Here is a 12619-nt window from a genome sequence, read left to right as displayed (position 1 = left end):
CTGTTGGATCATACAGGACATGAATGGTAGTCAAAAATACATAGATTTTTCAGACAAATTTAGAGATGAATCGGTGTCCCTCCCTCAGATAACCTCCTTCTCAAAGTTTTGGTACAAGTGACTTCTAGAAGATTAATTGTATTGAGTGTTCCCAGTTGTTTTGTTGTGGTTTTAAAAGTTGGTTTTTCTCTTACGTTGAATTATTAATTTTCCTTTGTTCCATATAAATCCTGCCTCCCCCCCCCCCATGAAGCTGATCTAGCTTATCTAGTTTATCTTATCTAGTTTTATCTAGTTTTTAGACAAAAGAAGAAAAGAAAAAAGGCCATGTTTCCTAGCAGAAATTTGTGCTTTAACGGAAAATCCTCTAGTCAAAGTTGTTCCTAAATCTGCTTCTGAAAGGAATACAGAGCATCCTCGACTTACAACCATTCCTTTAGTGATCGTTTGAAGCAACAACGGCACTGAAAAAAAAGAGTAATTTATGACAGCTTTTCACACTTGCAGCATCTCCGTGGTCAAAATTCGGATGCTTGGCAACTGGCATGGACTTATGCCAGTTGCAATGTCCCAGGGTCCTGCAATCCCCTTTTGTGACCTCCTGACAAGCAAATCCACGGGGGAAGGAAATTCATTTAGCGACGGGTGTTACTAAGCTTAACAATTGTGGTGGCTGGCTTAACAACCGTGGCTGGAAAAGTTGTAAAATGGGGCAAAACTTACTTAACAACCCTCTTGCTTAGCAGTGGAGATTTTGGGCTCAGTTGTGGTTTGTTTGTCATGGACTGTCTGTACTGGCATCTTGGTTGGTCTGCTTTGATGAGATTCACACATGGGAAATGGAACAGCAGCAGCATCTGGAATAAAAGCTGAGCTCAGAACTGATTATAAGCAATGGTGGGATTCAAACATTTTTTACTCCCGGTTCTGTGGGTGTGGTTTGGTGGGTGTGGCATGGCTTGGTGGGCGGGGCAGGGGAAGGATACTGTAAAATCTCCATTCCCTCCCCACCCCACTACCCTGCTTTCCAGCTCCGTTCTCCTGGGCAGGGCAACCAAAGGAGACCCAGCCAATCAGCTGGGACTCGGGAGGCGGAGAAGAGATAGGGGCGGGGCCAGTCAAAGGCGGTATTTGCCAATTCTCCAAACTACTCAAAATGTCCGCTACCAGTTCTCCATAACCGGTCAGGACCTGCTGAATAACCCACCTCTGATTATAAGCCTCACAATTCTTTACCTTCTCCCTCAATGAGTTTGCATCTTGGTTTGTTGCATCTGAATCCAGCACAGGGATAGCTGTGTCATTCTGACTCTTGTTTTTAAGGATTTGTTCCTTAGTATGGTCACGGGGCTTTTTTTTTCAACAAGATTTTTTTTTTTAAAAAAAAAGCAATTTTGTTATTCTCCAAGGTGTGTGTGTGTGGGGGGGTACTGCTTGCTTACCTGGTATCGTCCCTTGAAAATAAAACAGGAAAAATAAACAACAAGCGATCCAGCCTTGTCAGAATACAGAATAACAGAATCGGAAGGACCTTGGAGGTCTTATAGTCCAACCTTTTGGTCAACCAGGAGATCCTGTGGAATTGTTTTGAGGGCTTTTTATGAAATTCTTTCCCCAGGAGTGACGTATTAACAATCCAGTGTGAAGAAAATTAAGGAACGTTGGAATTTCGAATTATGATTATGATCAGGATTTATCACTTGTAGTTTATATGTACACTGTGAGCTTTATGCACCAGAGACAAATTGCTTGTGTGTCCAATCACACTTGGCCCATAAAGTGTTCTGTTCTGTTCCATTCCGTTCCACCCTACCCTACCCTACCCTACCCAGTAAAATGTTATGACTGTTTCTAGCTTCAGCAATATAGTCCATCCACTTGCTCTCTGACAGTTATAAAGTAGACTAGAATACTTTCTTGGCGAAAGTGATTGGACACACAAGGAATTTGTCTCGGGTGCATTTTTATATGTTGGCTGAACCATTCTGTTCCAGTTTTTAAATGTATTTAGCCTGGTTAGGCAGACTTATTATTATCTCTGTTCATCAGCCTCCCTCCTGCTTTCCATTGTGGTTCTTGTAACTTGATGGAGGGAGGAAGCAGGATCCAAGTCCAGAAATAAGAGAAAATGGAATCAGGACTCAATTGCCAAGAGTTTATTTGGTTTAGTTTTGTGCTTTACTGAAAGAAAATTAATACAGTTCAGTGCCCACATTCACTGTATTGGCATTTTCCTCTTTTTTTTCCCTCAAGTTAAAGAACATTCAGCAAACGGAAGCTGAAAATTGCCTGACCTTACAGCAGAGCTCACACCAACTCTGTAGGAAATGCCACATGTCCTTTCCAAGCTAAGCTGGTTTTTAATGGAAATTGTACCTTTTCTTACAGGGATTCCTAAAAAATGAAAAGGATAATGCTTTGCTGTCTGCCATTGAAGAGTCCAGGAAACGGGTAAGTATTGAAAGTAATGTAAAAGAATGTCTGTCCATCCATCCATCCATCCATCCATCCATCCATCCACCCAACCGTCCATCCGTCTATCCATCCATTTATTTACCTGTCTCTCTGTTTATTTGTCTATCTGCCTGTCCATCCATCCATCTGTTTGTTTGTTTGTTTGTTTATTTACCTATCTGTCTATTTGTCTATCTGTCCATCCATCTATCCATCCATCCATTTACCTGTCCATCCATCCATCCATCCATCCATCCATCCATCCATCCATCCATCCATCCATCCATCTCATTTTGGAACCATCCATCTCCCTTACAGAGGGAAGCCGGGTGGTGTACAATAAAATAACAAACAAACATAAAAGCAGTACATAAAGGTACATTTTTGAAAGGATGATTAGAACGCTGTTGAAAATCAATTAAAAGGTGACGGGAGAGCTTTCAGGGCACTAATCACCCCCCCCCCAACTGCATTTAAGCAGGAAAAAACAAATGCGTAAGTATAGAATAGGGAGTACCTGACGCAACAGGAGTAACTGTGAGAGGGATCTAGAATTTCTTAGTGGACCACCACTTAAGTCTGAGACAGCCGTGCGCTGCAGTTGCCATAAAAAAGCCAGTGCAACCCTGGGCTGCATCAATGGAGGAATAATATCAAGATCACAAGAAATGATAGTACCGCTTTATACTGCATTAATGAAACCATGCATCCACTTGCATCCAGACCTGATCACCACGAAACAAAAAAGACGGTGAGATTCCATAAAGTAGGCAGAGAAGAAGAGCAACAAAGATGATAAACTGCCTGGAGGGTAAACCATACGACGAATGGTTAAGGGAATTAGATATATCTAGCCTAGTAGGGATGACACGATTGCTGTCTTCCGGTATTTGAGGAGCTGTCACAGAGAAGAGGGGACTAACTTATTTTCCAAAGCACAAGGAGGTCAGGATAAGAACCAAGGAGTGGAAAGTAGTTAAAGAGAGATCCAACCTAGAACTAAGGAGAAATTTCCTGACAGTGAGAACAATTAATGACTGGAACAGCTTGCCTCTTGGAGTGGACTTGAGATTGGACTTGAGATTCGATTTGTCTGGGATGGTGATTTGAGCAGGAGGTTAGTCAAGAACAGTGGTCACCAACCAGTGGGCTGGGGACCACTGGTGGTTTGCGAGAAAATGTTGGTGGTCCACAGAGAAATGTCACCCCCAAAGCAATTAATCCAAACTGCATGGGAACACAAGGCTATGCCGCCCACATGGCCCGTGGGAACCCAAGGCTTGCGTCGCTTGCATTGCGAACAACACAAGGGAGTGAGGGGAGGGGGGGAAGGCTGGAGGGGGGGAATTTGCCCCGCTCGCCCCACATGCCTCCCCTGGCCACTGGGCTGCTTCTTTCCGCTTCTTTCTTCTCCTGCTTTTGGCTGCATGCAAGGAAAGCAGCAAAAGTCTTTCTTTCTCTCCCCCAAACTGTACCAGAGAGGCTCCAAGAGGCTGCGCCAGCACCGACAAGTCTCAAAAAGACTCATTTCTGGTGGAATTTGGGAGAGAGAAAGAAAGACTTCTGCTGCTTCTGCTGCTTTCCTTGCATGAAGCCAAAAGTCAGTCAGTCTCTCTCTCTCTCTCTCTCTCTCTCTCTCTCTCTCTCTCTCTCTCTCTCTCTCCCTCCCCTCCCTCCCTCCCCTCCCCCTCCCTCCCCTCCCTCCCCTCCCCTCCCTCCCCTGAGAACAAAGCTGGAGAGTGTTCTGCAATCACAAATAAAGAATGACCAATTGGTAGGAAAACGGGGTGGAGAATTTTCCTGCAAACTTTTTGGAGGATTTTCCTAGGGTCTCTGATCCGCGGGATTTAAAATTATGAGTTTGGTGGTCCCTGAGGTCCAAAAGATTGGCGACCCTGGCTTAGAGAGGGCTGTAAAAGCACTGTAAAGTGGTATATAAGTCTAAGGACTTCCTTCCTTCCTTCCTTCCTTCCTTCCTTCCTTCCTTCCTTCCTTCCTTCCTTCCACCCACCCACCCACCCACCCACCCATGATAACTGGACATTGGGGACCAAGTTGGAGGTATATGCCACGCCCTGGGTCATCTCACCCTGAGACAAGATTTCCCCAACTACTGGAGGAAAGGCAAGATTTAACAAGCAAAGCCGTATCTTGAGCAATTTAATCTGCTTTCCAAGCCCAACATGGCACTGCACCCATAAGTCCAATGGCCCTTCAAACTGTTAATTCATAATCGTAAGAGCAGTCATATGGATGGATGGGAGGTAACAGATACAGTCCTTGGTGAAAGTGTAGCCATAATGAGAGAAACAACATTTAAATGCCTATTTTGGTTGATGACGCCCTTGTGAAAGGATATCTCTGAATGTGTCACGTTGTTGTCTGAATTCCTGCATAGGAATTATCGTTCCGCTGGCAAATCTCTTTTTAAGTACAGCCTTCTCCAAGCTGGTGTTCCCCAGGATTTATTAGGACTACAGCTGTCAAAATTTGCAATTCTCAGATTTTTAGCCTCCACACATCTGGCGCTGGCTCTGAGAACATGTGTTTTCTGGGATCCATGCTGAGAACATCAAGACTCTTATCTCTGGCAGAAAGTCTGTGCCTTCCCCATTAAAAAAAACTAATACGACAGTGATGAATTTAGGTTCTTAGGACATGCAGCTAGTCCTTGACTTATGACCACAATTGAGGCCACAATTTCCGTTGCTAAGCAAGACAGTTAAGTGAGTTTCCCCCGTCCCCATTTTACGACCTTTCTTGGCACAGTTGTTAAGTGAATCACTGCAGTTGTTAGCTTAGTAACATGGCTGTGAAGTGAATTAGGCTTCCCCATTGCTCTTGCTTGTAAGGTCACAGAAGGTAACCATGTGACTCCAGGATCCTGCAGCTGTCATAAATATGAGTCAATTGCGAAGCGTCTGAATTGGAAGGGACCTTGTAGATCATTGGTCGCCAACCAGGGACCACTGGTGGCCAGGGACCACTGGTGGTCTGCGAGAAAATTTTGGTGGTCTGCAGAGAAATGTTACCCCCAAAGCAATGAATCCAGGCTGCGCGGGAACACAAGGCTGCGCCACCCACATGGCCCGTGGGAACACAAGGCTTGCATCACTTGCATTGCAAACAACACATAGTGAGGGAGGGGGGAAAGGGCGGAGGAGCCTGGTCTGGCCATCGGGCTGCTTCTTTCCCCTTCCTTCTTCTGCTTTTGGTTGCACGCAAGGAAAGCAGCAAAAGTCTTTCTTTTTCTCCCCCAAACTCCACCAGAAACGAGTCTTTGGGATCCTGCAAGGCATCCTGCTCCAAGAGGCTGCTTTGGCATGACGTCTCACAAAGACTTGTTTCTGGTGGAGTTTGGGAGAGAAAAAGAAAGACTTCTGCTGCTTCTGCTGATTTCCTTGCATGAAGCCAAAAGTCTCTCTCTCTCTCTCTCTCTCCCCCTGAGAACGGAACGGCAGACAGTATCCTGCGATCCCAAATAAAGAACTATTGATTGGTAGGAAAACGGGGTGGGGAATTTTCCTGCAGACTTTTTTGGGGGGATTTTCCCAGGGTCTCTGGTCCGCAGGATTTAAAATTATGAGTTTGGTGTTCCCTGAGGTCCAAAAGGTTGGCGACCCCTGATCTAGTCCAACCCCCTGCACAAGCAGGAGACCCAACACAATTTTTGACAGATAGCAGTCCAGTCTCTTCTTGAAAGCCTCCAGTGATGAAGCTCCCACAACTTCCGAAGGCAACTTCTGTTCCATGGATTATTCTCACTGTCAGAAAATTTCTCCTTATTTCCAGGTGATGTGAAATAAATGAGCATAGACATCTGGCAGAAGTTTAAAATGGAGCTCAGTTCTCCATCCTTGAGGGTGTCGTATATATATATTTTTCCCCCACCCTGCAAAATCCATATATATATATTTTCCCCCCACCCTTCTTGAATCTCTCTTTTATCTTCCCATCCCATTAACTCCCCCAAATTGTCCTCCCGCTTTGGGTTTCCTAAATCAAACATGGTTTTTAAGAAAATGAATAAATTATGAGCAAAAGAAAAAAGGAAAAAAAAAGATCACGTTTAAGCGTAATTCTGCTTTCTGCGGTTTGAAAGCATCAGAGCCCAAGAACCTTGGTTACTGGAAATAGTTTTAATCCATGAAAGCTTGGGAGGGGGAATGCATTTAGAATCTTCTGCAGTTCTTGTTTACAGAGAAATTGAGAATGAGACGGAAGGTGAAATCCAAGGTAATAATTTTGTAAGCATGACAGAGATGTAGGGGGCTGGGAACGTATTTTATGCCATTTTGGAATTGATGAGCAGTGAGATTTGGAATTAGGGAGAAGATAAGCCCATTTGGGAAAATGGAACCTTGATCTCCAGTATTTGCTTTTCTGGGCTTTCTGATTTTTTTTTTTTTAAAGATATTTCTCATCCAAGAAATTTCTTCAGTTCCAATTAATTGGTGGGGAATTGAAGAAGCTTCTTGGACAAGAAGTGAAATGTCCTAAAGAAGAACCAAAAAAGTCCAGTTGCCTTTACAATAAAATCAGAGCAGCAGTAGCAATTTTATTATAGCCACAGACCAGCATTGCAACTAAGAAGCATTCCAAAATAAAATAAAATAATAATAAAAAAAGACAAGGTAATATTTAATAATTAGTTGGTGGATTGGCAGTGGGCGGTCAAAACCTTCCCTAATTTTTCAGACAAGTATAACAACATTTGGTTACATTTGAAGAGGCTACATTGGACTGATCCGATAACAGCAATTTTACATAAAAAGATGGTTTTTTCCCAGGTATTTTATCAGGTGAAGGGTTATGAGATGGATCCGCGAATCCAAATAGAAGGTACAATTTAAGAAGACATGAGCTATAGTTTGACTGCAGGGGCAGTCTCGACTCATATGGAATTTTTTTAATATATAAAACTAGCTGGATACCTGTGCTTCACTACGAAATTATGTGATCAGGCTTAGTTTTTTGGGAGGAAAATAAGGAGAGAAAAAAATGTGCCTCTGCCTACCAGCATCCACTGGTATTCATCTGGCTAGCGTCCTGTCAGTGTGTGAGACAGTTCAGGGCTGTATGGAAACTGAAGCAGTGTTTGTTGTGTGAGCAAGAAGGAGACAGCAAGGAGCCTGGGCGTGGCTTAGCTCAGCTGTTCTATACTAAAGCTGGTTGCTGCTGGGAAACTAAAACTCTTCTTCTGCTTGCGTTTTGCATTTGGAACAGATTTCTTTCCAGGTGAGGAGGGAGAGTAGAACTCCTTAGCATCAGAGCGTGTTAATAACAATGATGTAGGAAATACTAATGCTCTGATGGTCATGTGAAAAAGCCTTTCGTAGTGAGCCTCTAGAAGCCAAGAGGAACATACATGCCAAATTACAAGTTTTACGGTTCTGGAGATTTTGTGATGATGTGTAAGTGGCATTTCGCTTTTATATATATAGATTGATAAAGACATTTTGGGGACAACCTTTTCCTGGATGAATGAGAACCTCCCTAGACATCCAGTAGCCAGGTTAAATTATACTTTGAGTTCCTCGGCAGATGATAAACCAAAGCATTTTATAATTTCTTTGTAACTACTAGGTTTTCACTGAAGTTGGGATGATGGTTTGTTCTTTTCTCTTTATCAATTTCTTCCCAGACCTTTGCTTTGGCAGAAGAATATCACCGAGAATCAATGTTGGTTGAATGGGAACAGATGAAGCAACGGATCCTTCATACTCTGCTGGCTTCCGGAGAAGACAGTCTGGATTTCACCCAGGAAAATGAGGTATTTTTGGAGGGGTGGGGGGAAGAGAGTATGGAGCAGATGCATTCCTAAAATTATTGGCTTGAATTAACCAGCTATTTGTTTGACTTCAGGTTTGTTTTGGTTGTTTTAAAAGCAATTTTAAAATGTTCAGGCTTAGTTTATCCTTCCTTGCAAAAAAATAATTAAATTACTTGTTGATTGATTGTTGATTATACCCTATGACTATCATTAAGTGTTGTACGTTATGATTCTTGATTCTTAACGAATGTATCATTTCTTTATGTATAATGAGAGTATTTACACCAAGACAAATTCCTTGTGTGTCCAATCACACTTGGCCAATAAAGTATTCTATTCTATTCTATTCTATTCTATTCTATTCTATTCTATTCTATTCTATTCTATTCTATTCTATTCTATTCTCTGAGCAGTTCAGAACTTTACAGTCGAGAAAAACTGAATTTTGCCACTGCTAACATGGAGCCTATCTTTCCCCCCATGATTTATTCTGCAGTTTTCTTTATATTCGTGTGGCCTAGGACTCTGCTTGAGAGAAGCCAGTAACTACTACCCAGTTTTTGAATCTCTTATTCTCTATTCTCTGCTCTTGCAGTTCAACAGAATCTTTATATCCATCGCCCCTAGGCATTTATTATTATTATTATTTTAAAAAAAATAAGTACTCATCCACTGGTTTGCCCAGAATCACAATGTACACATCCCTAATTATAGTTTTTCAAGCTATATATTTCCCCATCTCTATTTTCTATTTAAAATGCTCTTCATTACAAACATTTTAGTTCCTTTTTCTTCCTCTTGCTTGCGGGAATTGGCTAAGTGTCTTTAAAATAGTAACAATCGAATGTTTCAGCAAACTGCTGGATTTTTGTCCTCTTCCTTCCAAGTTTTTTTTTCTTTTTTAATCATGGAAACATTTTTCTTTATGGTTCCTGGAAGTGTTCCTCGCTTGGAAATTGTTGTGCTGACAACTCACTGTACTCGGTACTGGCAGTACATTTTTTTTTTCAAAGTAATGGTATTGGAAAGTAGTTAGGATCTATTACTGCTTTGCAGTGGCTGAACTTAATGGATTTGGCAAGCTATTTTGGAAAGCTTTCAGCTGCTTCTGGGCTTTTGTGGACTAAGGCTTAACCTTTCTTTCAACATCCTACGATTCTGAGCTTCCTTCCAACCCTGGTCAACTTGTTGCTTGTCCTTGGGGACCAAATATTCAAAGGTTCCTGCCACGTCGGAAGGCGTTATTCAGAACTAGCTCTATTCCCGTGCTACGCTATGAAACTAGGTGATCGGGTTTAGTTTTTGGGGAGGAAAATAAGGGGAAAAATTGTGCCTCTGCTGACCAGCATCCATCAGTATTCATCTGGCTAGGATCCTGTCCGTGTTCCAGATAACAGATAATCAGAGATGGAAGGGACCTTGTAGGTCATCTAGTCCAACCCCCTGCCCAAGCAGGACACCATTTCTGACAAATGGGAATCCAATAGTCTGACTCATCTTTATCCTTCAGTTCCAATGTCAACCTATCCATTTCGGCGCATCTTAACTATCACCTCGTCTTCCCTAGGAATTTCTTTAGCCTTCCAATTTTGGGCAAATGCCATTCTTGCCACCGTGATTACATGTATTATCAGGTAGGTATCAGCTTTACTGTATTTCTTTGCCATTATTCCCAATAAGAATAACTCAGGTTTGTAGAAAAAAATTAACCCCGTCATTTCCTCCAGCCACAACCAAATTTTATACCAGAACTCCTGAGCCTTTTTACAGGACCAGTTATCAGAGAGCGTTGAGGGCTGTTTGGAAGCAGTATTTACTGTGTGAGCAAGAAGGAGACAGCGAGGAGCCTGGGCGTGGCTTAGCTCAACTGTTTCTGGACTAAAGTTGCTTGGTGCTCTGAAACTGAAACTCCTCTCTTCTGTTTGTGTTTTGTATTTGGAACAGATTTCTTTTCAGGTGGGGAGGGGGAGTAGAACTCCTTAGCATCAGAGCATGTTAATAATAATAATATTGGAAATACAAATGCTCTGATGGTCATTTCGAAAAATCCTTTCTTAGTGAGCACCTAGAAGCCAAGAGGAATGAATATACGTGCCAAATTTCAAGTTTGTAGACTTTACGTTTCTGGAGATTTTGTGATGATGCGTGAGTGGTATTTCGCTTTTCTATATAGGGATTATAGACAAAGGAGAGCGGGGGTGGGGGGGTGGGGTGGAATAGCATCAAGAAAGCCCTCTCCGTTTCGACTCTCCCAGTGGTTAAAGAGATTGAAACGTGATCTGTCATCCTCTCCTCTTTCATTCTCTCATGCCGTGCCTGCTATAATATCTGGTGTGTCGCTGTGAGAGGGTTTAGAAACCCTTGATAAAATGTTTTGTTCTCTGCTTCAGGCTCAAAGGCCCAGGAGGTTTGAAGTGCATCTGCTGCGTTAAAAGCTGGTTGTTTTAAATTTCTCCATTGTAGATTTGCACTTCTACCCTTTTGCAGCGAGAGAGAGAGAGAGAGAGAGAGAGAGAGAGAGAGAGAGAGAGGGAGGGGGGAGGTTCTTATCCTACAGATACAATAAGGGCTTTAATTGATACCTCAGATTCGGAAAATCAGCTGAAAAGCACAGATCCAAACGTAGCAGGAGGTAGGTCAGCAAGAGAGCCGATTTCCAAGCTTTGGATGGTTTTTTTTAAAAAAAAACATACCCCACACATTACACTTAAATAAAGTCAATTACCAAGACAGTCTTTGTAGTTCAAAGAAAGCAACCTACAGATCTTGCCTCCTTTGAAGTTTGCACAGCTCACTAAATGGAAGGGCGTGCTAGCTGGTTAAAAGGGAAAAAAATACCTGACTTATTTTAACTTTACAGATAACAGATAATCAGAGTTGTATAGAGTTGTATAATCAGACCTTGTATAGGTCATCTAGTCCAACCCCCTTCCCAAGCAGGAGACCCTACACCATTTCTGACTGACTGCTGTCTAGTCTCGTCTTGAAAGCCTCCAGTGATGAAGCTCCCACAACTTCTGAAGGCAACTTCTGTTCCATCGGTTGATTGCTGTCCCTGTCGGAAAGTTTCTCCTTATTTCCAAGTTGAATCTCTCCTGGATCAGTTTCCATCCATTGTTCCTTATCTGGCCTTCAGGTGCCTTGGAGAATAGCTTGACCCCTTCCTCCTCTCAAATACTGGAAGACTGCTCTCCTGTCTCCCCTGGTCCTTCTCTCCACTAGACCAGCCATGGACACAACTTAACTGGGCAGTCTAATAATGCAGAGATCAAGAATCCACTTCTTGGAATTGCTTGTCTCACTTTCCTGCAATCGTCTTCCTAGTTTTGCCCTCCAAAACGTCCTTTTTTGGTGATACAGCTAGTCCTCGGCTTGCAAACACAACGGAGCCCAACGCTTCTATCGCTAAGTGAGACAGCTGTGAAGTAAACTTTGCCTCATTTTTACGACCTTTCCTGCCACCGCTGCTGACTGAATCACTGCATTTGTTCAGTTAGTAACATGGTTGTTATGTGAATCTGGCTTCCCCATGGACGTTGCTGGTCCGACGTGTCCCCAGGGACATGGCAACTGTCATTCATACGAGTCGGTTGCCAAGCATTTGAATTTTGATCACGGGACTGTGGGGAAGGCTTGCGATGGTTGTATGAAAAATGGTCCTAAGTCATTTTTTTTTCTCCAGTGCTGTTGTCACTGCAAACGGTCACTAAATGAACTGTTGTAAGCGGAGGACTGCTTGCAAAGCACAGCTGCGATTTTATCCTGTTTCGACAGCAGCCTACGGAGCAACCTCTGCTCTTCTCCTGTCTTCCCTTTGGAGTGTGATCAAGCAAAGAGACCGAGCGAAGAGAGAGTAATTGGCGGTGTTGCATCCACTCATGTCCTAACTAAGGGTGCTTTTTCAGGAGGCAACTGGACTGTTTTTTGGCCTCCTGAGAAAGCACCTTTGGGACAACCATGACCTGGGTGACGGAGAATCTCCATAGCACATTTAGCGACACGCTTTGGGGTGAAACCCCCCCTTTGAATGGTGCAGGAGCGTGAATGGATTTCCAGAAAAATTGCAAACTACAGGAACCATTTGCACTACTCAAGTGACTGTTGAGGACACAGATAAACCTCCAAGTGGCCTCAACAACTCTCTAAAAGGATGCAAAGGACCAGCTGTCTGCCAGGAATATAAATCCTCCCATTCCCCACCATCCAGTCAGAGCTGAAGAAGCTTCTTGGAGGAGAAGCGAAATGTCTTCAAAGGAAAAGGAAGTCCAGTTGCCTCTTGAAAAAAAAAAAAACACCTTTGGGACAATCCTAACCTGGATGACTGAGAATCTCCATAGACATTTAGCGACGCACTTTGGGATGAACACTCTTCAAATGGTGTGGAAGTATGAA

The 12619-nt window shown here is 43.0% G+C and overlaps 1 protein-coding gene across 2 annotated transcripts in view; it reads left to right on the top strand.

Annotated features, from left to right (window-relative positions):
• Positions 1 to 12619, top strand: part of NUP93 (nucleoporin 93) — a 126931-nt gene that overhangs the window by 81548 nt on the left and 32764 nt on the right. For both annotated transcript variants that reach the window (XM_087971674.1, XM_087971675.1), the window contains exons 4-5: positions 2389 to 2451; positions 8099 to 8227. In XM_087971674.1, the coding sequence (XP_087827800.1) occupies positions 2389 to 2451; positions 8099 to 8227 (192 nt within the window). The remainder of the gene's footprint in view (positions 1 to 2388; positions 2452 to 8098; positions 8228 to 12619) is intronic.

Source organism: Notechis scutatus, chromosome 9 (genome assembly GCF_049901735.1).
Source record: "Notechis scutatus isolate UNSWTSFEM ecotype Mainland chromosome 9, rNotScu1.2, whole genome shotgun sequence".
NCBI lineage: Eukaryota > Metazoa > Chordata > Lepidosauria > Squamata > Elapidae > Notechis > Notechis scutatus.
Note: the sequence above shows the minus strand (reverse complement) of the source record. Positions and strands in the feature narration are given on the sequence as shown.